At 44.2% G+C, this 27,609-nt stretch overlaps 1 protein-coding gene across 1 annotated transcript; it reads right to left on the bottom strand.

Annotated features, from left to right (window-relative positions):
- Positions 1-596: 596 nt before the first annotated feature.
- On the bottom strand, positions 597-27,609 carry LOC123662220 (bromodomain adjacent to zinc finger domain protein 1A-like). The gene is given in 24 exon segments (XM_045597095.1): positions 597-1,060; positions 1,494-1,657; positions 2,265-2,401; positions 2,595-2,665; positions 2,809-2,908; positions 9,338-9,504; positions 11,140-11,252; positions 11,619-11,893; positions 12,222-12,425; positions 12,696-12,828; positions 13,575-13,736; positions 14,814-14,999; positions 16,463-16,641; positions 17,512-17,703; positions 18,375-18,609; positions 18,814-18,938; positions 20,461-20,630; positions 20,806-20,944; positions 21,176-21,461; positions 21,849-22,048; positions 22,416-22,665; positions 23,252-23,441; positions 26,971-27,300; positions 27,497-27,609. Coding segments are annotated over 24 exon segments (4,251 nt in total). The 3' UTR covers positions 597-930.

The following is a 27,609-nucleotide window of genomic DNA, read 5'->3' as shown; positions in this document are numbered from 1 at the left end:
TAATTATTAATTTAAATTTTAACCTAATCTTGTATTCTACTTTGTTCACATATACAGGACTCGTAATATCGCTAGCAATTTACCAATTAAAAACAAACTAACCTATTTTTTTTTTTTTACAAAATCAACATGAGCGTTTATACATTCTCTATGGTATCATAGATCACAATAATACTACATCTATAGTCTATGGTAGTGTTTAAAGCCCGACTAACTACCACTCTATACCCAGCGACACTTGCTCCATTGACCTGCATTATACAAAACCTCTATATTAAAAAGCAAATCTTATGGCTCGTTTGCAAATGTTGTGCAAGTGCAAGAAACCACCAATTTTGTATTAAAACTCAGTTTTTTTTTTTTTAAGGAGTAATTGTGGATTTTCTTTCTGATTCTTCTCTGCAGAATACATTCTGAATCGGTGGTTCATAACAATTCGAAGGTGCTTTTAAAACTTATTTGAATAATGCTATTTTGATATTGTTTTATAGACTACTCATTCAGACTAGCAGCAGTAGTAATCTTAACTACTTGAAAAACGAAACATGGAAATATACTAAAGCTTTCAATGTCCTATTTTGTTTTATCTGTTGTTTTGCATATTTTAAGTCATTTATTGACCTATGGGATTTTGAATACATGGCTCTTAGCCAGAGTATTTAAAATAATTAATTGCATATATGAAAGTACAATAGTGAATATTTCTGTAGAAAAATAAACAAGGGGCAGAATTTGTTGAGCCTTTAAATCTATTAGGAGGTCGTTTATCTGTAACTGCCGTGACAACCAAAAGCAAAGTTATTATGTACTTAGTGTATTCAGCTTGTCTTTTTTTATATCACTATTCCTGTTGACTATACATTGGTACATACATGTATTATACTTTCAGTAGAGCAAGTAGTCGCTGAGATGGGTTGGGGTGGCCGTACATCAGTTTAGCTTCTGTCTCTTGGCCTTTGGAGCGACGTTGTCGTCATCGTCTGCACTGGTGTTGGGGAGTGTTGGTAGGTTTAGTTCTGAACATCTCTTGTTGATGAACTTCTCCAGTCTTATTCCAGCTCTGAAATATTAATTATGAAATAATAAATCACTATTTGATTTCCAGCAACTGATTCTTTAGCTAGCGCAGATTTGATTCTCGCTCAAAACAATTCCTTTAATAGGCTATATAAGGGTTTGTGTTGCCAAATCCCTGACAACAAAATAACATTGAAGTACATGGTGGTGATTTTTGACAGCGGTAAAAATAAGGATAATGTTACGATTTTGCTACATTTCTTTAGAGGGTAACAAATCGCAATCTACATTAGATTTGAGACCTTCAAAACCCCAACTACCGCAGTCTATCGCATCTAATCGAAAATTCTAAAAAAAAACTTTTTAGTCATTATACTCTCTTATAGATTCTCAAAATACATTTTTACTCATTATCTCTCATGTTTTGATCTCAAGTCGCAATTTAATTCTATGTATAGACAATAAATGGTACAAACTTAGCGACGGGGTGAGTCTCCTCGTTGTAGGTGTAGCAGTTGGTCAGCATGAGCGCGATGTCCGCTATCATCTGTTCATTTGTCTCGTAGTCGCCGTCGTCTAACTTACTCTTGATCGTCGTGAAGTCCATCGGCGTTTCTATGATGTCGAGGTAGTCTGGTACCTAAATTCAATTATAAAATTTTTAATACAATAATCATGTACTGGCTGATTGACGCTATTCAGGTGAGCGTACACGTGTGAGTGCGTAATTATGAGATGTACACATGTATGTGTTTGTGTGCGTGTACGTGTTTTTTTATTTTATGTCACTAGGTCGGCAAACAAGCGTACGGCTCACCTGATGGTAAGCGATTACCGTAGCTTATAGACACCTGCAACATCAGAAGCATCGCAAGCGCGTTGCCGACCCAATCCCCAACCCCCCAGGAGCTCTGGTCACCTTACTCACCAACAGGAATACAATACTGCTTGAAAACAGTATTATTTAGCTGTGATCTTCTGTAAGGTCGAGGTACTACCCCAGTCGGGCTGCTCCATATTTTGAGCAGGAAATTCCTGCTGTGCCCTACCTCTGTGAACGCAAGTTCATGTAAGCGAGTGTGCGTGTTCGTTGACCATGTGCGCAATGTGCGAGCGCACACTAGTATGTATGTATGTAGGCGTGGAGTGCGTGTGCGTATTCGTTTGTGTGTAGTGCGAGTGAACGTGTGCACAATGTGCGAACGCGCATTAGTGTGTGTACGTATGTGCGGCGTGCGCGTGCGAACCTCCTCAGTGGAGACGGGGTCGTGGAAGGGCCAGCTGTCTCTGTGCTTCATCGCATCGCGCAGTAACGTCGCTAGCGTCTCTGGTTCCAGGCGCGCTCGCTCTAGAGCCTCCCGACTGCGTTTCTTACTCGCTCGTTCTTCTGTTAACGACATAATAATCATTAATATCTGTATTTTATATACAGTTTTCAATTCAAACATTTTTAACGTGCATTTGTTAATACATATCACTTGGTATTTAAGTAAGTTCCGATGTTGTTCTTAAAACAAAACTATTAAAAAGATATTGAAGAATTTGACCGACATAAAATTATAAATGTATAATATTACACTTACCATGTACACCGTTTGTTAGATCTTTTGCTTTTTTACTCGAAGTGCCGTTTACGTGTTCTTTTGGTCTGAAATACAATATAAATGTACTGTTATATAACTTAAACATATGTATGTGTCTTTTACAGTATGATGACTTCAGTTTTAATAAAATACATACATAAACATAGTACGTACATATACAATATTATTAATATCAATGTCAACTCACTTGCGCCCTCTCTTGGAGCCCGACGCGCTTTCATCACTGGCTCTATTCTTACGAGTCTTTAATTTCACGAGCGCTGTGTTGTACTCGCTATCTTCGGAATCTGTTTATATAAAAAAAAAAACAATAAAATATGTATTAATATAGATTCGAGCATGAAGCTCCGACGTGCACTGTAAGCCGTTCCTTTTCTATATTTGTCTCTTTCTAACATTCACCAAGTTTGAGCGTTAGAAAGGGATAAGTTATTTTATAATAATTTGAAATTATTATTATGAATGAACGTTATTTCCTTTACATTTCTACACGATTCATAAAATAGTCTCATAAACGTCATTTGACAATCTTTGATATGCTGATAATGATAATTCTTGAGATTTGTGTTTCCTTTCAACGATTGTTACAATTTTTAATGGCGTACAATAAAGATTATTATTGTTATTATTCTTTTTCTTTCTTGTCACAAAGCGTCACAATATCTTTGTTCGCTTGTGAATATAATGTCACAAAAGCTCAACACCTTTGTTTTCTTATAAGACAAAAGGATTGAAATTAATGAACTTCATGTTTCCTTAGCATCAATATATTTATAATCTGTGACACATTTTGTTACGTCAAAGGGGAGGGGCTGGGAATGTTTTCTCTTTCTATTTTGTGTATGAACGTATTTTATGAAATAAATATCTTAAAATATATTGAAATTAATATAGTTATGTATTTACAGGAGCGATAGGAGAGATAGATTTGTCGCGAGTTCAAATCCGAGATGATGTTTCTTTAATTTACTAACTAAAATATTTTCAAAATAAATGGTCAGACATATAGAAAAATCACCAAATTTGGGAAATATTTTGGGCCAAATGTATACTTTGCAAAAGAACAAGAGGTAAATTGTTTATCTTTATCTTCTTTAGAAGAGACTTTTAGCCCACAATGATACATTTAAAAGTTGTAGTAAGTCAATGTAATATGTATGGGCGTACCCACGATAGGGCATTTCCTGAATACCCTGACCCAAAGCCAATAATTGATATTTTAGTAATAAGGAAATTTTATATAGATTTAGACAAAACCTCCAGAAGCTATTACTGGAGTAGTGTAGATAGTGAAAGTAAGTGAAAAGTTCCAGCAAATAAAAATAATTTAATTTTCTACTTATCAACTTTTCCATATATTTGTTTTACAAAATACTGGGTACGCCCGTGAGTATATGCATAATACTTTGGAGCAATTTCAGAGACTGCTGATACAATTTATGGTTTTACAAATAGAAACATAAAAACATACGAGTAACTTTTATCTTTTGGTTAACTAATTAAGACTTATCAGCAATTAGTGAAATTCCCCCTTTGTACGATATCCTTAACATCACCGCTTAACTTATCAACACCTATATTACCGAAGACTATCGACGCCAGCAAAAAAAAAAAAAAAAAAAACCAAGCGATGAGAATAAAGATGAAATTGATCGAAGAAAACCAAAATAGGACCCATTTTAAACGAAGCATTAAATCAAGCATGTAACGTAAATTAAGAAAATTAACAGAACTTATAATATGCGAATGTTACAATGAATTGACGATACGATTGAATTCGATATGAGAGCTTTGTATGAAATTTTTGGCAAGTAATGATAATGTACAGAGTACATGCTGTTAGCAAAATGAAATCAAAGAAAAAAAAGACGCAAGCTCAGCGTTAAATGTAAAACGAGAGGCCATTCTTTAAGGTTGGTACTTGGTAATGAGTCAGCGCTACTATTTTTAAACAAAATAAGTAATAAGCCGATTCAATGAAACCGCATATTTAAAGCCTGGTTTTAATAGGCTATAAAACATATCTAATAAACATATCTTTAGTCAATGTCGGTAAAAGCGAGGATGGTAGAAAATAATGAAAAAAATACTACAAACGAGCTTCAAAACAAGATTTTTTATTAATTTTCTTCAAGTTTGCTTATTTCAGAAGTTAAATGTACTTTTTAGAGTTAATTCTGAACGAAATCGACCTTTTTTCGAATTAAGTGTTTTTCAACTTTTTAGAAATAGAATGCATGTGAAGAATTTATCTGAACGGTGTTTAAGTCTGAATGAAATCGATCGTTTAACAATATAAGCGGAGTATCCCCAGAGTACCAGCCCCACAGAAGCCACAAAGGATGAGAGCGAGTCCAAACAGCGGATATAGTAAAGGGCCACGAACCCGAGGAGTCGGCGCGGGCTTGAGCGCGGGCGTACCGCTGGATGTGGGACCGCGCCGCCGTGGCGCAGCGCCGGCGATCTTGCGCAACCAACCACGTTAGATATTTATCTGTCTCTCTCTTTCATATCTATCTATCTCTTTCTCTCTCAATTTACTTTTTCTTTCACACACACTACTTACTAGCTAGTGTAATAAATTTCGAATTTAAGTATGAATTACATACTGTGATAAAAAATCTTAAGCGTAAAAATTTATTGGTGTATTTGGAAGTGGACACACGAGCGAGCGTAGCAAACTGGAAGTTTAGCGGGGAAAACAAGCGAACCGCTCATTTGATGTTCAGCGATTACTATAGTTAACGGACGCTTGCAACACTAGAAACTACTCCTGACCCTCTCCGAGAGTTCTGGTCACATTACTCACCACTAGGGTTGCCAGATTCAAGCATGTCATTTCCGGGACAGTTCGAGGATTACGTATTCGGTCGGATGAAAAATATACGAAAATTGATAATATTTATTGTAAATTGCTATAAAACTAGTAGTATTTGAAATTTGGGTTAATCGACTATAATTCTTGGATATGGGACAAGACACGTAATTCCGGGATAATTCCGGATTTTCCGGCCACCTGGCAACCCTACCCATCACAGGCACACAAGCGCTCACGGGGCGCCCGGCACTGCTGGGTTAGTCCAGTCCAGTCACTTCGACGACACGGCGACGAACGGGGGTGCGTAGGACACGCTACTTAATGCGCCTCCAGTAACGCCCCTGTGCTCGTGTTGGGCCGGGATGGGAACCCGGTCCTGTTAGACACGGCGTCGTCGGGATCGTTCATAGGTGAGTCGGATAGTCCCCGTGGAAGAGAAGTCTGGCCTTTTCGCCGAGGCCAGCCGGTCGCTGGAGGGATCCCGTTGCCTGCAGATCTGGGACCCTTAAAGGGGCTGAAGGCTTCCGCAGGGGTTTGGGTTCCCCTGCGATGATAAACAAACAGAGTGCGCGCTCACCTCGGGGCGCGGCGCAGGCGGGGCACAGGCAGCGGCGCGCGCGCGCGGCGGGCGCGGCGCACTCGGCGTGCAGGCGCGCGCCGCACGCCCAGTGGACAGTAAACAAACAGAGTGCGCGCTCACCTCGGGGCGCGGCGCAGGCGGGGCACAGGCAGCGGCGCGCGCGCGCGGCGGGCGCGGCGCACTCGGCGTGCAGGCGCGCGCCGCACGCCCAGTGGACAGTAAACAAACAGAGTGCGCGCTCACCTCGGGGCGCGGCGCAGGCGGGGCACAGGCAGCGGCGCGCGCGCGCGGCGGGCGCGGCGCACTCGGCGTGCAGGCGCGCGCCGCACGCCCAGTGGACAGTAAACAAACAGAGTGCGCGCTCACCTCGGGGCGCGGCGCAGGCGGGGCACAGGCAGCGGCGCGCGCGCGCGGCGGGCGCGGCGCACTCGGCGTGCAGGCGCGCGCCGCACGCCCAGTGGACAGTAAACAAACAGAGTGCGCGCTCACCTCGGGGCGCGGCGCAGGCGGGGCACAGGCAGCGGCGCGCGCGCGCGGCGGGCGCGGCGCACTCGGCGTGCAGGCGCGCGCCGCACGCCCAGTGGACAGTAAACAAACAGAGTGCGCGCTCACCTCGGGGCGCGGCGCAGGCGGGGCACAGGCAGCGGCGCGCGCGCGCGGCGGGCGCGGCGCACTCGGCGTGCAGGCGCGCGCCGCACGCCCAGTGGACAGTAAACAAACAGAGTGCGCGCTCACCTCGGGGCGCGGCGCAGGCGGGGCACAGGCAGCGGCGCGCGCGCGCGGCGGGCGCGGCGCACTCGGCGTGCAGGCGCGCGCCGCACGCCCAGTGGACAGTAAACAAACAGAGTGCGCGCTCACCTCGGGGCGCGGCGCAGGCGGGGCACAGGCAGCGGCGCGCGCGCGCGGCGGGCGCGGCGCACTCGGCGTGCAGGCGCGCGCCGCACGCCCAGTGGACAGTAAACAAACAGAGTGCGCGCTCACCTCGGGGCGCGGCGCAGGCGGGGCACAGGCAGCGGCGCGCGCGCGCGGCGGGCGCGGCGCACTCGGCGTGCAGGCGCGCGCCGCACGCCCAGTGGACAGTAAACAAACAGAGTGCGCGCTCACCTCGGGGCGCGGCGCAGGCGGGGCACAGGCAGCGGCGCGCGCGCGCGGCGGGCGCGGCGCACTCGGCGTGCAGGCGCGCGCCGCACGCCCAGTGGACAGTAAACAAACAGAGTGCGCGCTCACCTCGGGGCGCGGCGCAGGCGGGGCACAGGCAGCGGCGCGCGCGCGCGGCGGGCGCGGCGCACTCGGCGTGCAGGCGCGCGCCGCACGCCCAGTGGACAGTAAACAAACAGAGTGCGCGCTCACCTCGGGGCGCGGCGCAGGCGGGGCACAGGCAGCGGCGCGCGCGCGCGGCGGGCGCGGCGCACTCGGCGTGCAGGCGCGCGCCGCACGCCCAGTGGACAGTAAACAAACAGAGTGCGCGCTCACCTCGGGGCGCGGCGCAGGCGGGGCACAGGCAGCGGCGCGCGCGCGCGGCGGGCGCGGCGCACTCGGCGTGCAGGCGCGCGCCGCACGCCCAGTGGACAGTAAACAAACAGAGTGCGCGCTCACCTCGGGGCGCGGCGCAGGCGGGGCACAGGCAGCGGCGCGCGCGCGCGGCGGGCGCGGCGCACTCGGCGTGCAGGCGCGCGCCGCACGCCCAGTGGACAGTAAACAAACAGAGTGCGCGCTCACCTCGGGGCGCGGCGCAGGCGGGGCACAGGCAGCGGCGCGCGCGCGCGGCGGGCGCGGCGCACTCGGCGTGCAGGCGCGCGCCGCACGCCCAGTGGACAGTAAACAAACAGAGTGCGCGCTCACCTCGGGGCGCGGCGCAGGCGGGGCACAGGCAGCGGCGCGCGCGCGCGGCGGGCGCGGCGCACTCGGCGTGCAGGCGCGCGCCGCACGCCCAGTGGACAGTAAACAAACAGAGTGCGCGCTCACCTCGGGGCGCGGCGCAGGCGGGGCACAGGCAGCGGCGCGCGCGCGCGGCGGGCGCGGCGCACTCGGCGTGCAGGCGCGCGCCGCACGCCCAGTGGACAGTAAACAAACAGAGTGCGCGCTCACCTCGGGGCGCGGCGCAGGCGGGGCACAGGCAGCGGCGCGCGCGCGCGGCGGGCGCGGCGCACTCGGCGTGCAGGCGCGCGCCGCACGCCCAGTGGACAGTAAACAAACAGAGTGCGCGCTCACCTCGGGGCGCGGCGCAGGCGGGGCACAGGCAGCGGCGCGCGCGCGCGGCGGGCGCGGCGCACTCGGCGTGCAGGCGCGCGCCGCACGCCCAGTGGACAGTAAACAAACAGAGTGCGCGCTCACCTCGGGGCGCGGCGCAGGCGGGGCACAGGCAGCGGCGCGCGCGCGCGGCGGGCGCGGCGCACTCGGCGTGCAGGCGCGCGCCGCACGCCCAGTGGACAGTAAACAAACAGAGTGCGCGCTCACCTCGGGGCGCGGCGCAGGCGGGGCACAGGCAGCGGCGCGCGCGCGCGGCGGGCGCGGCGCACTCGGCGTGCAGGCGCGCGCCGCACGCCCAGTGGACAGTAAACAAACAGAGTGCGCGCTCACCTCGGGGCGCGGCGCAGGCGGGGCACAGGCAGCGGCGCGCGCGCGCGGCGGGCGCGGCGCACTCGGCGTGCAGGCGCGCGCCGCACGCCCAGTGGACAGTAAACAAACAGAGTGCGCGCTCACCTCGGGGCGCGGCGCAGGCGGGGCACAGGCAGCGGCGCGCGCGCGCGGCGGGCGCGGCGCACTCGGCGTGCAGGCGCGCGCCGCACGCCCAGTGGACAGTAAACAAACAGAGTGCGCGCTCACCTCGGGGCGCGGCGCAGGCGGGGCACAGGCAGCGGCGCGCGCGCGCGGCGGGCGCGGCGCACTCGGCGTGCAGGCGCGCGCCGCACGCCCAGTGGACAGTAAACAAACAGAGTGCGCGCTCACCTCGGGGCGCGGCGCAGGCGGGGCACAGGCAGCGGCGCGCGCGCGCGGCGGGCGCGGCGCACTCGGCGTGCAGGCGCGCGCCGCACGCCCAGTGGACAGTAAACAAACAGAGTGCGCGCTCACCTCGGGGCGCGGCGCAGGCGGGGCACAGGCAGCGGCGCGCGCGCGCGGCGGGCGCGGCGCACTCGGCGTGCAGGCGCGCGCCGCACGCCCAGTGGACAGTAAACAAACAGAGTGCGCGCTCACCTCGGGGCGCGGCGCAGGCGGGGCACAGGCAGCGGCGCGCGCGCGCGGCGGGCGCGGCGCACTCGGCGTGCAGGCGCGCGCCGCACGCCCAGTGGACAGTAAACAAACAGAGTGCGCGCTCACCTCGGGGCGCGGCGCAGGCGGGGCACAGGCAGCGGCGCGCGCGCGCGGCGGGCGCGGCGCACTCGGCGTGCAGGCGCGCGCCGCAGCGGACGCACGCCGCCGCCAGCCGCCCGCCGCTGCCGCACGCTCCGCACACCGCGCCCAGCGGCGCGCCGGCCTCCTCCGAGCTGCACACGCGACTGCACGTTAGTCTGATCATCATCATCATCACCATTACAGCCTATACACTCCACTGCTGGACATAGGCCTCCACAAGTTTACGCCAAAAATAACGTGAACTTATGTGTTTTGCCCATAGTCACCACGCTGAGCAGACGGGTCGGTGACCGCAGGGCTAGCTTTGTCGCACCGAAGACGCTGCTGCCCGTCTTCGACCTGTGTTAGTTAGATGGTTATCCCGCTATCGATCAACTTTATAAATTCCAAGGTGGTAGTGAAACTATGTTATCCCATAGTCCCCTCTTACGACACCCACGGGAAGAGGGGGTGGCTATATTCTTTAGTACCATAGACACAGAACAGTACAGCAGGTGCTCAATTGAAGTTAAATGATGCTTATGTTCTTATCTCAGATAGGACACGGCAGGAACTTGCCTTTTCAAAATATAGAGCGGCCCGACTGGGGCAGCGCCTTGACTTTACAAAAGATCACAAATAATATTGCTTTTAAGCACTGTTGTGTTCCTGTAGTGAGTGACATGATCAGAGCGCTCGTGAGGAAATTGAGAGTAGAGGCGGCAACGCGTTTAGAATACTTTTGGTGTTGCAAACATTTATAAACTACGGTAATAGCTTACTATCAGGTAACGCTTGTTTTGCGACCCAATTGTATAAAAAAATATTTGTTCTTATTTTCACGATATATATATGAGATTACAATTAAATAATAATAATAATAAAATACACACACCGTCGTCTGTTCCTAAAGTAAGCAGCTTAATACTTGTGTTTATTAGTAACAGCCGAAAAATATAGTTACATTTTTTTTTTCGACAAATATACTTATAAATAATACAAATATAAATAAATATATATATTTCACCCAGACTCGGGGTGGGAATCGAACCCACAACCCCCGGAGCAGAAAGCAGGGTCACTATAAAGTACGCCAACAGGCTAGACAAATTTGAAAATGTTTCTATATTTAAAAAACAAACAAATATGAGCACTAAGCTTATAATAGAAGTGTATCAAAACTTAGTATAAGAGCGCGAAGAATGTAGTCGAGGAGCATGAAAGCGCTAAGCAGGGGACCGCACAAGGCATAGTCGAGGTCCAAAGGGCCTAATAGAAGACTGCACAAGGCATAGTGAAGTATTAAGGCGTTTAGTCGAAGAGTATGAAAACGCATAGACAACATTATGTCACGATTATTTAAGTACAATAAATATAGTCACATAAAGTATACAGCGTAATGAAGTAGTCATCATTACAGCCTATACAGTCCACTGCTGGACATAGGCCTCCACAAGTTTACGCCAACAATAACGTGAACTCATGTGTTTTGCCCATAGTCACCACGCTGGGCAGGCGGGTTGGTGACCGCAGTACTGGCTTTGTCGCACCGAAGACGCTGCTGCCCGTCTTCGGCCTGTGTATTTCAAAGCCAGCAGTTGGATGGTTATCCCGCCATCGGCCGGTTTTTAAGTTCCAAGGTGGTTGTGGAACCTTGTTATCCCTTAGTCGCCTCTTACGACACCCACGGGAAGAGAGGGGGTGGCTAAATTCTTTAGTGCCGTAGCCACACAGCAATGAAGTAGTAAAACTATATAATTAACACGATTATTAATACTGTAGATTACCTGTCATCTAACACATCATCCTCATTTTCCTCTGTGTAAAGTTTTCTCCGTTTTCTCGGTGTCTTCTCCTTCGGTTTACATTGATCACAGAACCAGTCGCCTTCTGGCACTTTCTGTTAAATAAGAAATATATTCGTATTAAATATTAGTTCATAATAAAATCGCTTAATCTAGGCAATTAATCTAGGCAAATAATAACACAAATTTGTCTTTTACAATTTTTGTGTTATATCAAAGTACAGTAGTCAAAATAAACATTGACTTGCAGATAAACTGATAATTTCTTTATATTACCTTTCTTTGTAATCTCAACTGAATGCATGGGAGACAAAAAAAATATTTTTTAATACACCTTATATTTTTGTATTTATAACATATTATAAATAATAACTAAGAAAACAAGAGTGCGTTTAGCTTCTCAGCTTGAGGAACATATAAGAGGGCGAGCAGCTGAGATAGTATACACAGGGCGCACTGACCGCCAGCTTGGGCTTGAGGCAGTAGAGGTGGTGGCCCTTGTTGCAGCCGTCGCACAGCAGCATGCTGCGCGGGTCGGCGCGGCGGCGGCAGGCGCGGCAGCAGGCGTGCAGCACGCTGGCGGCCCACGCCACGCTGCCGTCCAGCGCCAGCAGGTGCAGCGCCAGCGCCGCGAAGCTGCGGCTCTCCAGCAGCGACTGCTCCCAGCGCTCCAGCGCCTCCAGCTCCAGCGGCCGGTTGCGCGCCTCGCGCTCCTTGCGCTCCTTCTCGTCCAGCCCTGGGGACACGCCGTACCACTGTGCTCATACACAATGTAGCTCTCAATATTTGCGTCTCACACTAACCAGCCTCCACTAGGATTAACTCCTGTGTCGGGGGGCCTCGAAACACTCACAATACACGAGCGCAAACGCCCAGACCACGGAAAACACCTGTATGGCCAATACAAATGTTTGCCATGTGCGGGAATCGAAACCGTAACCACCAGCAGAACAGCCACAAACCAGTACTGTGACCATTGCGCCAACGCGTCGTCGCAATTAGATTAAAAATGTTTATTAGGGATTATATATAAAAAAAAAAAGAAAACTAAATTATCTACTCACCTAGTGGTCTCTTGAGGTATTTCTGGTGTATTGATTGTGCAACCTGCAGCAGCGCGCACGCGAGCCCACGCACTACTTCGGGCTTCGCCCCGGGGTCCTCTTCGGGTTCCGACTTAATACCGTTAACCTTCGGCGTCTCGAGCCAGTGACCAGGATCGCGATATTTATTCTCGGCTATCGAGTCCAACTCAGACTGATCCAAGTCTGGAAACAGGAAATAACAATATTACATAAAATATGTGAATAGGGTATAAAGGTGAAGGACGTTTACTAAGCTCTAATTAGTTTTCTTGTGAGTAAATGCAGCAATCTCAAAACCAACAAAAACAATATTTTATTGACAAGGTCTATCACAAACAAATTATAAATGAAGTTGCCTTTAACTCATAAATTGAATTACAACAAAATCGAGTCTTATAAAATCTTATTATTGACTGGTTATCCATTCCGTAAAAAAATATGTCAATGACTTACTTGGGGGTAGTTTGAGGTGTCCATCCGGCTGGTGGTAGTCGTCGCGGAACTGCTTGCCGGGCCCCCAGCTCAGGTAGTCGGCCTGTTTGTCGTAGCCCCGGAGCATGATGGTACCTCGCCACGCCTCACGGTCCTGAAACCAATTACAAGTGCAAAATCAAAACTTGAGATTTCATCATATATTGAGTCGTCAAATTCACGTAGAATAGAATGCTAGGTTTTAGAGGCTGTTTGCTGTTTTTCTTTTCTATATTGGATGGTAGGTAGTTTGAGAGGTATTACTAATTTTGTACTAAAACACAGTTTCTTGCCTAATCTACATTCCAAATCGGCGATAGCTTCACTTTTAAATATAAATAATCACTTAAAAATTTGATTTTTTAAAATGATTTAAAGGTGCTTTTGAAGCCTATTATTATATAAATTTATTATTGATTTTGATTTGATTTCTACAGAAATGCCTAGCTCTTTAATAGCCTGTCATGGACGACATTAACATTGGAGGATATATTTGATGGTATATGGAAAATTAATTCTGAATAGAATTCGCATTGTCTATTCTTCGCAAGTATTTACTTTTCAGTAAAAGTAACTATGCTTAACTTCAAAGCGATCAGATGCATTTTTTTTTTTTTAATATTTCATTATTTTATCACCAAGAGACGACATGCAAAAATAAAAACAAGTGTACTTTAGACCACACGACTGAAGTAGAACTTCTTTAGCTCCATGTAACTCATATCTCCCTCTCGACTTCCGTTCGCCTCACCCGATCACACTTTTCGTAACTCTGTACTTACTCCACAAGCAAGCATGCGTTAAGAAAATAATTTACAGAAAATAATCGCTCCCCTAAGTCTTACTCAAACAACAATTTACCTTAACTTTCAAGGAACCGAGACAACCATGGAATATTTTCTCTTCAAGTTCCAGAATGTGATCTCGAAGCGATAGTTCCAGTGCTTCAGAGAGTGAACAGTCGGGGGACACGAGTAGTGATGGCTGTATTTTCTTCTGTCGTAATGATGGAACATGTTGTGGCTGCAATACGAAATGTGATTATTTTACCAAAGTAGGATTTTTTCCTGTGTCGGTGGTCCCGAAAGACATAATACACAAGCTCAAACGCATATACCACGATAGACATCTATATGGCTAATACAATGTCTGTCGTGAGCGGGGATCGAACCCACGACCGCCAAACAACGGGCAGTGCTGTGACCGCTGCTCCGAGTCGTGAAAAGTCGTTTGGTAGTTAAAAAACCTTTTTTGAAAACAGACTTATTAACTATCCATATCATATATCATAATTAAACTATTTAAAAACTTCTATTGATAACAATTGAACTAGACTATAACATAAAAAAAATATTTCTCAGAATATCCCAAAAATATATAAATAAAAAAAAAATTATAGACAAAGAAGAGTAGACGAAAATATGAAATCTTCGGCTTTACTTTACCAGTCATCGAATCAGAAGAAAAATAAAGTTACTTCAGACTCGGCTCCGGCCTTTTGATTTATCAGAACGAAACTTACAAATTCAAACTAGTCTGTATTGATTATAGTCCTTTGCCTTTCCCTATTGGGGATAAATTTTAAAACAACAACAACTATACAAATAATCATGATATACCTTTTTAAAATCCTTGTATTGTGCCTTTCAATTTGATACCCATATTGTAGTATTCGAGAAAAAAATTTTTTTTTCACTAACTACAATGGCTTCGCGCAGCCGCCATGTTTGATTTTTTTTAATGTCACCTATCTAAGAACACTTGGACAGCTAAGACGAACCTAACGATACCTCAATTATGTAAATCCGTTCAGTGGTTCTGGAAATATGAGGTAGTAAAGAATATTACATACAAACATACATACATACAAGATACGTGCGAAAAACATAACCCTTCCTTGGCAGTCGGGTAAAAAGATCATTTACTGCCACAAAGATAAACGATAATTGAAGGGTTATAAAAAAACCTAACCTATCTAAAGCAGGCCTGTCTTTTATTTTGACATCATTTTGGAAAGTATTAAGCAGAGATACGTTTAAGAGTTTCCCGATATACTGCGTTTGACGATTACATTCAAAATGAAATAAAACTAGCACTTACCGCTTGACTGTTTGGTGTGAGTAAATGTATGGGACACTTCTTAACATAGTCGACAATGTTCGTGCGGTCAAACTCCAGTGTCTGCCGTAGATCACTCTCTCTCACTCCGCGTTTGTTTAGTGACTCTATGAGCGCTTGTATTTGTTCTTCTGTGTTGTACACCCACCATTGCGGTCTGTAGTCGCCCTGGATACGTTGATAAGTTTGTAAGAAATAAAACAAAAAAAAAATATTTAAGTATTATAAACTTAAAGAAAAAAAAAAATTACTTGTATGTATACATACATAGACAGCTCTTACTAAGAATTATGGGATACAAAAACCCTATGCTACCCTTTCTAAAAATATAGAGTAGACTGCAAACAGAATCTCAATAATAGAGTATTTAACAAGAAATTATTTATGTAAAGTCGTCAAATTTATATAAAACGTACAATTATATTATAGTAGTTTATGCAACTGTCATATAATGAAGGGTATTAAAACACGAGTGTGAGTTTATGAAACGAGCGCAGCGAGTTTCATAATAGTAACGAGTGTTTTAATACCCGTGTTATATGCAGTTGCATACACTACTTTATCTTCACTAATGCAATTAATCAAACAACAAGAGTAAAAGCTGACAATAGTTTATTTATAACAATTGTTCAAATTTTGGATGGTACAATTTTGAAAGTTAATGTTAATTATTGATCCAGCAGCTGTAGCGGTCGCGGGGCAAGCAGTAGAGCTCGTAGACGGAGTCGGAATAAGTTATTATATTCTTTTTCATATAATTTTCTAGATTTTTCTGGCAAAAGATTGTGAGTTAATTTTGTTGCCAATTCTAGAATATCCGGAGGCGTACAAATATCATCGTCGCTATCCATTTTTAACTTTTAATTTATTAACTTAAATTCACGCGTACGTGTATTGTCACAGTGATTTTGCCGCCATTAAAATCTAACCAATGAGAGCGCAGCTGCGCGCATGCGCGCGATGTTTTATTGAGATTTTACGATATCGATGTGGATATTATACCATCATGTGAAATTGCTTAAATTGAGTGTTTTGTTGTCTGCGCTATAACAGTAGTAATTATAAGTCAAGTATTGAAAACATAAGTAGAATGTTACAACATTAGTGTAGATAAAACATATTATTACATTTAACCTAAAAATTTCATCAACTGGGTCGAAACTATAATCAGTAATCGTCAAAAGTTCATTATAATCACTATGTTTAACTTCAATAACATATAAACTATTATTACATTTAACCTTGTATTACATACAATCTTTATTAATTTATACGTGCTATTAAACTAGCGTCCGTCCATTTAACTGCTGCGTCAGAATCAATATTATATTCTAAAAATGCAACTCATTTGCCCTAACGCTTATATGAAAATAATAAAATAATTATTATTTATGAAATTACCGTCGTGCGTACCCGAGTTTTGCAATTAAATCGGTTATTTGTAGCCAATTTTCCCATTTTTTATTATTTTTTATTTATTTATCGATTTTAAAATAACGTACTAATGAGTTAGTTACTACTGCTTAATTTTTTCATGTATAATTTTGGCCATGGTGTGCCTCCATGCATCTGTATATGGTGGTAAACGGAAGGACGCCAGTTTAATAACGTTGTATATAATTCATACCAACCTTTCCATGCACATAGCACGTTTCAATATTGCCAGTGCAAACAAGTAAGTCGCGACAGTGCTGCGTGACTGCATCTGAACCGTTTAGCTTGTGACTTAATCCATTCAAATTGGCAAGAGGCTTCTTCGGAGAGCTACCGCGTGAGTTTGCAGCTGATTCGTTTTCTTTGTCGCTACCAGCTGAAATTACAAAAGGAGGATTATAAAGTTTGGTGTCTAGACAAATTGTAAACAATTAGGGGTCGTCCATAAATCAGAAATATTAAAAAAAAAAAAAATTTGAACCCCTACCTCCCCTTGGCTTTATAAATAAATAAATATCTACACAATTTTTTTTAAAATTATACTTTAAAAAATTAGGTTCTCAATTTGACTGCGTTTTGTTTTATGTTTTTTGTTTCATAACTTCTTACTTAGTGAACCGATTTTGATGATTCTAATAATCGAAAGCTGACGCTTGTCGTGTTGTATACAATACAAACAGAGCTTCTTAATCATGACGCAAACTCTTGCTGTCTCATATCAGAATATTACATACTATACTACTTGTAGTCACTTGTGGGATGGCTCAGCTAAATATCAACTCGCCACACTAGACTCAGTGGAACGCAGAGCCAAGCGGCTAATCGGTAATGCCAGTTTGGTGAAATCTCTTCACACTCTGGCTCACCGAAGAAAGGTTGCCAGTCTAACGGTCTTTTACAGGTTGTACTTTGGGGAGTGTGCCCTGGAGCTGCACGAGCTCAAACCCCTATCTCCTTTCTTCCATCGGACTTACAGACGTACCGCAGGCTTTCATCCCTACCTAATTGATATACCTTTCATACGTACAAAGCGCTTCGAATCATCTTTTTTAATGCGCACAGGCAAGGAATGGAATTCCCTGCCGGCGTCTGCATTTCCGAGTTCATATAACCCGAACATGTTTAAAGCGCGAGTGAACAGGCTTCTTCTGGGCGAACTCGCTCCATCTTCGACCTCGTCTGTGCTCTAGAGCTAGACTGAGGTCAAGAGTAAGCCCATAGCATAATAAAAAAAAAACTAACTCACCCTGTTCCTTCTGCCTCTCCTTGTCCCGCTCGTGGAACAGCTCGGTGACGTAGGCCACGACGTCGTCGCGCGGCGCGGGCGGCGGCGGCAGCGGCTTGTGGCGGCACGGGCCGCGCGCCTCCGCGCCCGCCTCCACGAACAGGCCGGCCACGCGCCTGGTCAGCCAGTAGCGCCGGAACGCTCGGTCGGTGCCTGCGGGGGACATTCACTTGTCAATTTACATTGTCCAAAGATTATATCGATGCTTGAAAGGCAATTACCAAGCGACATTTTGGGCGATATTGACACTATTTCTTAAAATATTGGGAAAATTAATAATCCCTAAATATCAGCTTACGAAGCTTTGAAAGCTTTGTAAGCTGATATTTAATACTGCATTTAAATAAATAGACTAATAGGCGATTTTTGATAAATTTTTTTTTCAAAAAAAAAAAAAACTTTGAAATCCTATAGTGTAAAGTTGCCAACATGTCGCTTAGTAATTATTGCCTTTCAAGCGTCGATATATACATATATTTTTTTTAGATAAGGCATACTATGTGCCTCTGACTTATATTTGAAACAGCTGAATGATTATTTACAAAATATCTAAGAACTTTTGAAGTAAAACTTTTTTATGCACACTTGACTTGGGGAGCTGGTAAATGTGTGACGTGAGCGTTACGAAAAGTGTGATTAGATAGAGAAGTTAGTGAAGATAGAAAGAGAGTTACGTTTCGTAAGTTTTACTTCAGTAGTGTGGCACACTCGTTTTTTTTATTTTTTTATAAGTTTTTTTAGAAACTATAAACAATAAACGTCAAAAGTCCATTATAATCGTTACGTTTAACTTCTATTCAACATATAAACTATTTTCCACTTACCAACATATGTCGTATAGTCGAAGAGCTGAGCTTGCATCTCTTTCAACTTCTTCTCATACTCCACTCTCTTGAGTTCACTTTCCTTATTCAATTTCTCTATGGCCTCTTTTAACTCTTCGTCGGCTGCCTTCGCTTTATCACCAGTTAACTTGAGCTCCTCCTTCTTTTGTGCTGTTTCCTTCTTGAGCTCAAGACGTGCGGCCGCTAGTTGTGGCTCACGTTTGCGTTCATTTATCTATAAATATATAATTTTATTTATAATTACAAACACCTACAATTTAATTATATATACAAATATGCCGAAATAGGCTATTTACTTTACATTTGAACGTTTATTAGTGTTTTAGTATATAATATTTAATAGTTCATATATAATAAAGATAGAGATGAATATATCCATTGAAAGTTGATTTTATTAATGTACAAATTTTTCGTTCACCTGTAACGTCCGCAACGCGTGTTTCAAGTTTTTGTACTCTTCTAACTTCTCTTCAATCTGGTCGCGGACTGTTGCGTAGCTCATTATTTGGTTCATAAGGCACTGTAAGATCTCGAACTTGTCATCTGAAATTATGATATTTACTAATTAGTATTTCAATTAAATTATGACGTTAGTGAAGTGGCTGAGGATGCTGGAAGATCTCTTGGCGGTCAGTTTCGATCGCTGCACATAACAAATATTTGTCTGGTATTGATTTCCGACACGCTGACTGACTCAGGATTTGGTTTTCTATTAGTGACTATCGAATCAGAACGCCGCGCTGGTGGTGGCGCCACGCCTCGGCTCGGACTACATAACTAGAGTGTAGCTCACCCAGCGGCAGGTCAGCGAGGTGTCTCTCCCGCAGGCGCCGCAGCGCGGTGGGCCGCGTGGTGCGCAGGCGCAGCGCGGGGTCGTCGGCGCTGCTGTAGCCGCCGCGCTGGTGGTGGCGCCACGCCTCGGCTCGGACTACATAACTAGAGTGTAGCTCACCCAGCGGCAGGTCAGCGAGGTGTCTCTCCCGCAGGCGCCGCAGCGCGGTGGGCCGCGTGGTGCGCAGGCGCAGCGCGGGGTCGTCGGCGCTGCTGTAGCCGCCGCGCTGGTGGTGGCGCCACGCCTCGGCTCGGACTACATAACTAGAGTGTAGCTCACCCAGCGGCAGGTCAGCGAGGTGTCTCTCCCGCAGGCGCCGCAGCGCGGTGGGCCGCGTGGTGCGCAGGCGCAGCGCGGGGTCGTCGGCGTTGCTGTAGCCGCCGCGCTGGTGGTGGCGCCACGCCTCGGCTCGGACTACATAACTAGAGTGTAGCTCACCCAGCGGCAGGTCAGCGAGGTGTCTCTCCCGCAGGCGCCGCAGCGCGGTGGGCCGCGTGGTGCGCAGGCGCAGCGCGGGGTCGTCGGCGCTGCTGTAGCCGCCGCGCTGGTGGTGGCGCCACGCCTCGGCTCGGACTACATAACTAGAGTGTAGCTCACCCAGCGGCAGGTCAGCGAGGTGTCTCTCCCGCAGGCGCCGCAGCGCGGTGGGCCGCGTGGTGCGCAGGCGCAGCGCGGGGTCGTCGGCGCTGCTGTAGCCGCCGCGCTGGTGGTGGCGCCACGCCTCGGCTCGGACTACATAACTAGAGTGTAGCTCACCCAGCGGCAGGTCAGCGAGGTGTCTCTCCCGCAGGCGCCGCAGCGCGGTGGGCCGCGTGGTGCGCAGGCGCAGCGCGGGGTCGTCGGCGCTGCTGTAGCCGCCGCGCTGGTGGTGGCGCCACGCCTCGGCTCGGACTACATAACTAGAGTGTAGCTCACCCAGCGGCAGGTCAGCGAGGTGTCTCTCCCGCAGGCGCCGCAGCGCGGTGGGCCGCGTGGTGCGCAGGCGCAGCGCGGGGTCGTCGGCGCTGCTGTAGCCGCCGCGCTGGTGGTGGCGCCACGCCTCGGCTCGGACTACATAACTAGAGTGTAGCTCACCCAGCGGCAGGTCAGCGAGGTGTCTCTCCCGCAGGCGCCGCAGCGCGGTGGGCCGCGTGGTGCGCAGGCGCAGCGCGGGGTCGTCGGCGCTGCTGTAGCCGCCGCGCTGGTGGTGGCGCCACGCCTCGGCTCGGACTACATAACTAGAGTGTAGCTCACCCAGCGGCAGGTCAGCGAGGTGTCTCTCCCGCAGGCGCCGCAGCGCGGTGGGCCGCGTGGTGCGCAGGCGCAGCGCGGGGTCGTCGGCGCTGCTGTAGCCGCCGCGCTGGTGGTGGCGCCACGCCGCGCAACGCGAGCCCGCCGCGCCGCCCGACGACAGCAAGTGGAGTCTGCAACGACAAACGTATTCGTTCTACTGCTTCTACTGACTTTGTGATAATTTAAAGTAGCTACGACTTATTCAAAAACGCTGCATACAAGTTCATACATCTCAGCAGTCAGCTATATCTAAAATTAGCCTACAGTTTACTGGGAAACTATCGATGATAGACCGAAGTATATTACCGTAGCACCTCGCTGACGGTGGTGGGGTCCAGGGTCAGTTTACTGAGCGGAGTTCCCAGGTACGTCTGTGTCCATTTGCCCGCTTTTGTGGCAAGCTCGATCGCCCGCATTGTGTCTACGCTGTCTGTTTGAACCACCTCTGTAAAATACAACTATGGTGTGATTTTGAGGAAATCCATGCGTAAAATAATGCGAAATCTATGTTGCTATTTCTGATTGTCTAGAACAAAAGTGAACAGTTAAAACTGGCATTTTATACCCATTATATGCGTATGCCTACATAGTAAATTAATATTCATGTATTAATATCAATTAGTAAATTTTATACATAATATGTCAATTTTTTAGCACAAATATAATATTAACAAACCAGTAGACTCCTGGATTCCTTTGCTTTCATTGTATTCCTCTGCCTCATCTTCTTGCAGGGAAAATATTGTCGAAAGAAACATTTGTACGAGTTCACTAAACATCCACGCGTGTTCTTTGGACGTCAATGATTTCCTAAAGGTTTCCAAGTCCAGCTCATTGTGAAAGACATCTTTCACTTTCAGCAACTCGGAGAAATTGTGTACAAACTCCAGTACTGAGAGGAAATCACCAAAATGCTTATGAGGAATCCCTTCTACTTCTACTGGTGTGCCTTTTGGTATAATCTGTGAAGAAAAGCATTGATAAATATTTACTACAATGTAACTGATGATTAAATAAAATAATACCATAATAATGAGACCACAAAGGAGTTTTGGCAGACTTTTTTGTACGCCTATGAAATGAAATAACACTTTTCACTTTCTTTTTGTATAAACTGTATATATTCACACACAAATTCACTTTCTTTTTGTATAAACTGTATATATGTTCAGTTGTTTTCAGACGCACGGAACGACGACGACTTTATGTTATAAAGTGATTTTATGTAAAGAAAGGATTTTAAATAAAAATAATAAAAAATAAAATTGATAAAACTAAATAGATTTAGTTATAAAAAATGGATGAGAACAAATTTAATGTCTGTATTTAAGTCATCAATTTTTATATACCTTGTGATCTTCTAATTCTTGATCATCCTTGACCTTCTGCCATTCTTTCATATATGCCATAAGTCTGGCATTCTTTTCCTTTTTCTTTGCCTTCTCTTCTTCCTTGCGCTGACGCATCTGGTCTTCCGCCCTTCTCATCTTCTCTGCCAAATCCTGAGCATTCTTTCTTGCTTCTGGATCCATTGGAGGTTTTGGTTTTACTGTAGAAATTGTAAGAAAACAATGTTTCATTGATTAGTCTAATTCCTCTGGAGATAAATAAGATTCACCTGAGGTAGCATATAGTAAGGCGTACATATGTTTTGATTTCTATATTGACAGTAACAAAATTATTAAAACGAATAAATAGTATTGAAAAAATAAATTATAATGCCCAACAAAGATTGTGCATTCGCGAATTGCACTTCTGACAGTCAATACAACCAAGATGGTATAAAATTTGTGTAGTTTATAAAACATCAAGGTGATGCAAAAAAAAAAAATTCTAGGAAACTGTAAGTTGGATGGATTTGTCAAAAATGTAATACTTTTTATTTATATTACAACACTGTAAATTATATTAAATACCTTCTGATTTGTCCGTTTTCTTCAAAAACTTGTCCATAGATTCTTGTCTACCTTTCTTATCTGAACTAGGTTTTTTAAATGATTTATTAAATTTAGAAGGCGAACCAAGTTTGCCTGGCACTTTTGAAGATGAAGGAGGCGACATGCTGGTTTTCATGAGTTTCTTTGACGACGGGAAGTCTGGGGGACTCCCTGTGAATATCTGGTCGAAGTTCACTTTGGCTATGTTGTATTTTTCTATCGCCGATTGCTGTAAGTATAAAAACGTCACATAAAATATTAATAAAAATGACTCCTCTAATTGTAATTGGATAGTAGATCCATAAATTTCAAACAATAGATCCTTGAAATTAAAATTCATTGTAAGTTGTTTAAATTTAATAATATCGAGGTGTAAAATTGTAAAATATGTCGCACTAGGTAAGGATGGACTCTCAAAAACGACCGCCTGTGACAAAGTTAGAGAAAGGTAATTAAGGTAGGTTTTTTTTTGGACTTTACGCTCCTTAAGAATCGATTCTCATATAAGGCCCCCGGTATGAAAAAAAATATGAGGAGTAAAACCTACTGAACGAATGACTGTTACGTTTCTCGTTACGCCATCTATCGGAACTCAATAGGGTTCTTATCAATGGCATAACGACGATTTCTGATAACGCCGATATTTGGCGTTATTTGATTCGTTTATTTACCATTTGATATATAGTATTAATATTTTTCTTAGACTAGTAAGTCTTTTGGTGATCTGAAGGTGTAAACTCCAGCCATGCGTTGCTGACAGCTGACACATACTACACACTACTTTTATTTTTAAAATATTGACAAGACATAGTTACCTTAATACCAATTATGTTTCCTGGTGCTACAAACTGCTTAAGAAACAATCGATTCTTATCCCTAGTATATATTCCTTTACGACGACGGACTCTGTCATATGGCGCTGTGCCTATCTGCCCTGCAGTGGCTGGATCGTCATCGAATTGTTCTACTTCGTAACAATATGCCGATGCTGGCAGCATACTTTTACTGTAAAAATGAGAAAACATATGTTATATTATATTAAGAAGATAAACATTGATATTGTAATAAGACAGAAAGATAAAAAGAATTTAAAAAAATAGTCAACAATAGTCACAAAAAGGACATGAAAAAAAATAAAGCAGTGAGGAGGTGTACTTTAAAATAATAAATGTAAACACATATACATACACATAAATAGACATACCTGCAGGCATGAAACTACATATACATATGTAAACATACATATACATACACACACATAAAAAACTGTATGCTACATCTAATATATAAAATTCTCATGTTGCAGTGTTTGACTCCTCCGAAACGGCTTGACCGATTCTCATGAAATTTTGTTTTTGTGTGCATATCGGGTAGGTCTGAGAATCGAACATCTATTTTTCATACCCCTAAGTTGTAGGAGGGGGGATTAAGGGGGTTAGTAATATATATGGCAAAACAAAGTTTGCGGGGTCACCTAGTTTTAATGTAAAATGTTATAATCTTAATATATATAAATTACGCGTCATGTCGTTTGTCCACGATGTACTCCCTAAACTACTTAAGCTATTTTAATCAAATTTACACAACGTGTGCAGTTTGATCCATCTCGAAAGATAGGCTATATTTTTAACCGACTTCAAAAAAAGAAGGAGATTACTCAATTCGACCGTATATATTTTTTTTATGTATGTTCGGGGATAACTTTGGCGTTTATGAACCGATTTTGATAATTCATTTTTTGTTGGAAAGCAGATATCCCTGATGTGGTACCATGATAAGGAAACCAGGATCTGATGATGGGATCCCAGAGAAAAGGAGGGAAACTCGAAAATGCGCATAACTTTTTACTGGGTGTACCGATTTTTAATTATTTTTAATTTAATCGAAAGCCGATGTTTATCATGTGGTCACATTTAAATTTCATCGAGATCTGATAACAACTTTTGGAGTAATCTTTGATAATGCGTATTTACTTGACTAATTTCTGTCTACCTACGTTGTATTACTTGTCGATATAATTGAAGGCGGTTTTTTGTTTCGTTTGCCTGCAAATACAATTATATTTCGATATATATAATTATTATATTCAAGAAAAAAATAAGACGGTTCGAAGTTCGTCAGGGCGGATAGTGTAACATAAAATTACCCTGCATTTTAATTATTTAATTACTTTTTAGTGGCATTTGTTTTAAATGCGATTTAATACATTAAAGCAAAAATGATAATTACAACATACAATTGTAATTCTACATTCAAATTGTATAAATTACTGAATAGAGCTGGGTATTGGTAAAGCTACTTTATTATAATGTATAGAGGGTTTTTTTTGTACAATGCACTTCCTGCAGGACGTAACATTTTATGTAAAAATCATTATCATATCATTATATATAATAAAAATAAGTTGATAAAATGTGCGTGCCGTTAATACTTAAAAAGGAGTCCCGGCAAGATAAAGGGACTTATATAGTGTGATAGCCTTTTATCCTCCCTCGAACAAGAAAGTTCCCGTTTTCACCTAAAGGGCGTGTTTTTAAAGATATAAGGGCCTTTCCAACCCTTCAACTTGGAAATTAAGTGTAGTGGCGCCATCTGTTGTCGAGTATCAGAACTTCATTCAGAACAAAGATTATTTGGGTTGCATTTCAAAATGCGCTGCGAGCAATTGCAGCATGTGTACTAATGGCGCGTAATTTAAAATTCCAATATCAATAGTCTTAAATTACATTTGTTACTATAACAAAGTTATTAAATTTTATGTATTTATACAGCAGTAGCTAACTTACATTTTAGAGTTAAAGCGACATAATTTTAGTTGTTCAAATTAGTTCTGAAAACATTTTAAAATTTAACTTTTTAAATTTCGCGCTTTTACTACGTATGCTACAGCTGTAGAACCTATTGTTACGGCGGACGATAATGTCGAGAACATTCTAGAAGGTGTGAGAAAAAACTATTCTCAAACTTTCTCGAATATTCTAGAGCCTAGTTCTCTGAATATATGAGCCCAGTATCGGCCGCCAGAGTTAGTTCGAATTGAACAGCGAAACAAGCGATTTCGAAACGAAAAGGAAATAAGTTATTTATAAAAAATGGGGGTTTGAAAATGTTTGTTCGAGGCGCCCGTGCGAAGCCGGGACGGGAAGCTAGTTACATAGTATAAAACAAAGTCGCTACCCACTGTCTGTATGCTTAGATCTTTAAAACTACGCAACGGATTTTGATGCGGTTTTCTTTAGTAAATAAAGTGGTTTCAGAGGAAGGTTTATATGTATAATACACGCATAATATAGCAGAACACTGATAGTTTTACAGGTTTAATGTGATGTAAGTGACTCAGGCGGAAATCGACCCCGCACCCCGGAAAAAAGCAAGGTCACTACAAAATGCGCCTACAGGCTAGTCAACAAAAACATAAACTTGAAATAATGTAAATGTATTTAAAACTAAAGGAATTATGCCTGCTAGGCGGCTTGCTAGAAGTCTCGTTTTTTTTTATGGATATTTTTACAATGTTACATTTATACAAAAATAAAAAAAGGGAAGTGTGGTAATGAATAACTATTTTAATAATAATATGTAGGATGCACACAGTCTGTTGTTAGTCAGTCTAAGGTTGATAAATTAATGTCTGTTTCAGGTGTAACGGTTGATTGAAATACGAATTTGTAGACATTATGCTTCAGCCTGTAATATTCCATTGCTGGACATAGGCCTCTTTCCCCATCTAGGAGAAGGATCAGAGCTTAATCTACCACGCTGCTCCAATGCGTTTTGGGGAATTAATTCCCTACTATGAGTAACAATCGCTATCAGGTGTACATGATAACAACCGGGACCGACGGCTTAACATGCTCTCTGGGTCTCTGGGGCACGGTGGGAAGACTCAAAACAACACAAAAACTGCAGTACACATTATTTATATATATATATATGTGGTTTTTTTTTTCCGTAGAACATAACAATATCAAATGCATAGAAATATCAATTTTGAGAGATGATCTATATAGATATCTTAGAGGTAGTGTGATCGGTATATTTGCACTTTTTATAATTTCCTGTTATTTTATTTAAAATCAAATTAGAATTTTTAGCTATTAGAATCAAATCAGAGAAAAAAGTATAAGATTCAACTAAAAAAATGTATTTTAGCACAGAAAAGAAAGACAAATAAATAAGTAAGTAAACTATATTAAACATTTTTAACTTTAATATGTAGAGTACTAATAAGATAATGAAAAAAATGATAGTCAACATGAATATTAATTATAATAATGACTAATTTAATGTTAATAATTGGAAACAATTTGATAAAATGTTTCAAATAAATTATCCTGCTTTTATGTGTAGAAAACCATTATTGAACATATTTATGTGACTTGGTTACCTTACTTCTACCACTTATCAAATGTTTTAATAACAATGTTTTAATGAGATAAGAATATCAACTTCAATAGTTACCTCAGTATTATTTATTTAAATTTGTTACGAATAATTTTTTTAATTATGTATCAAATGCAGGAATAAGACGCACCTGTCTGGATGCTGTTTCTGTGCTGTGACGGAGAGTAGATGGGCCTCTCGCCAAATATCACCTTCGAGACAAGCTTCAACTGTCTCACCCACGAAGAACCTTTCCCTGACGAAATTAAATATGTCCTCTGACATCTCAGCAAACGAACACCTTTTGGTCTTTGTAGCCAGGTATAGGATTGGTATTCGGAGTTCCATAGGAAAATCCTTTAAGGACCTCCGGGCAGCCTTTTCACTCTCCAAGGCTTCCGCATACGTCAGGTTATTCTTCCCGGTCATCTCACACGTCCACACCATCGAATTGACCAGTATGATTCTTTCGCAATACTCTCTGCGAAAATAAACGCAAAAAGTTGAATAAACATCGCGACAAAACGACGCGCGCCGATAAAATTGTAAAACGTTTTGTCACGCTCGCGTTATTGCACAGCCTGCCGCACGGAATCAATGTCACTCGTCCTCTTAGCTCACATTCTGATTAAGTAAATGGTAAAATGCGCGAAAATTATGTTTCTCAAATTACTCACTCATAATCCTTGAATATTTCGTCGGTGATCTCGCAGTGGAACACCTCATCGTCGTCCCGCAAATACTCCGACACCGTCGATTTCTCGAAGGCTTTTCTTTTTAACAGAGGCAT

Source organism: Melitaea cinxia, chromosome 18 (assembly GCF_905220565.1).
Source record: "Melitaea cinxia chromosome 18, ilMelCinx1.1, whole genome shotgun sequence".
NCBI classification, from domain to species: domain Eukaryota; kingdom Metazoa; phylum Arthropoda; class Insecta; order Lepidoptera; family Nymphalidae; genus Melitaea; species Melitaea cinxia.
Note: the sequence above shows the minus strand (reverse complement) of the source record. Positions and strands in the feature narration are given on the sequence as shown.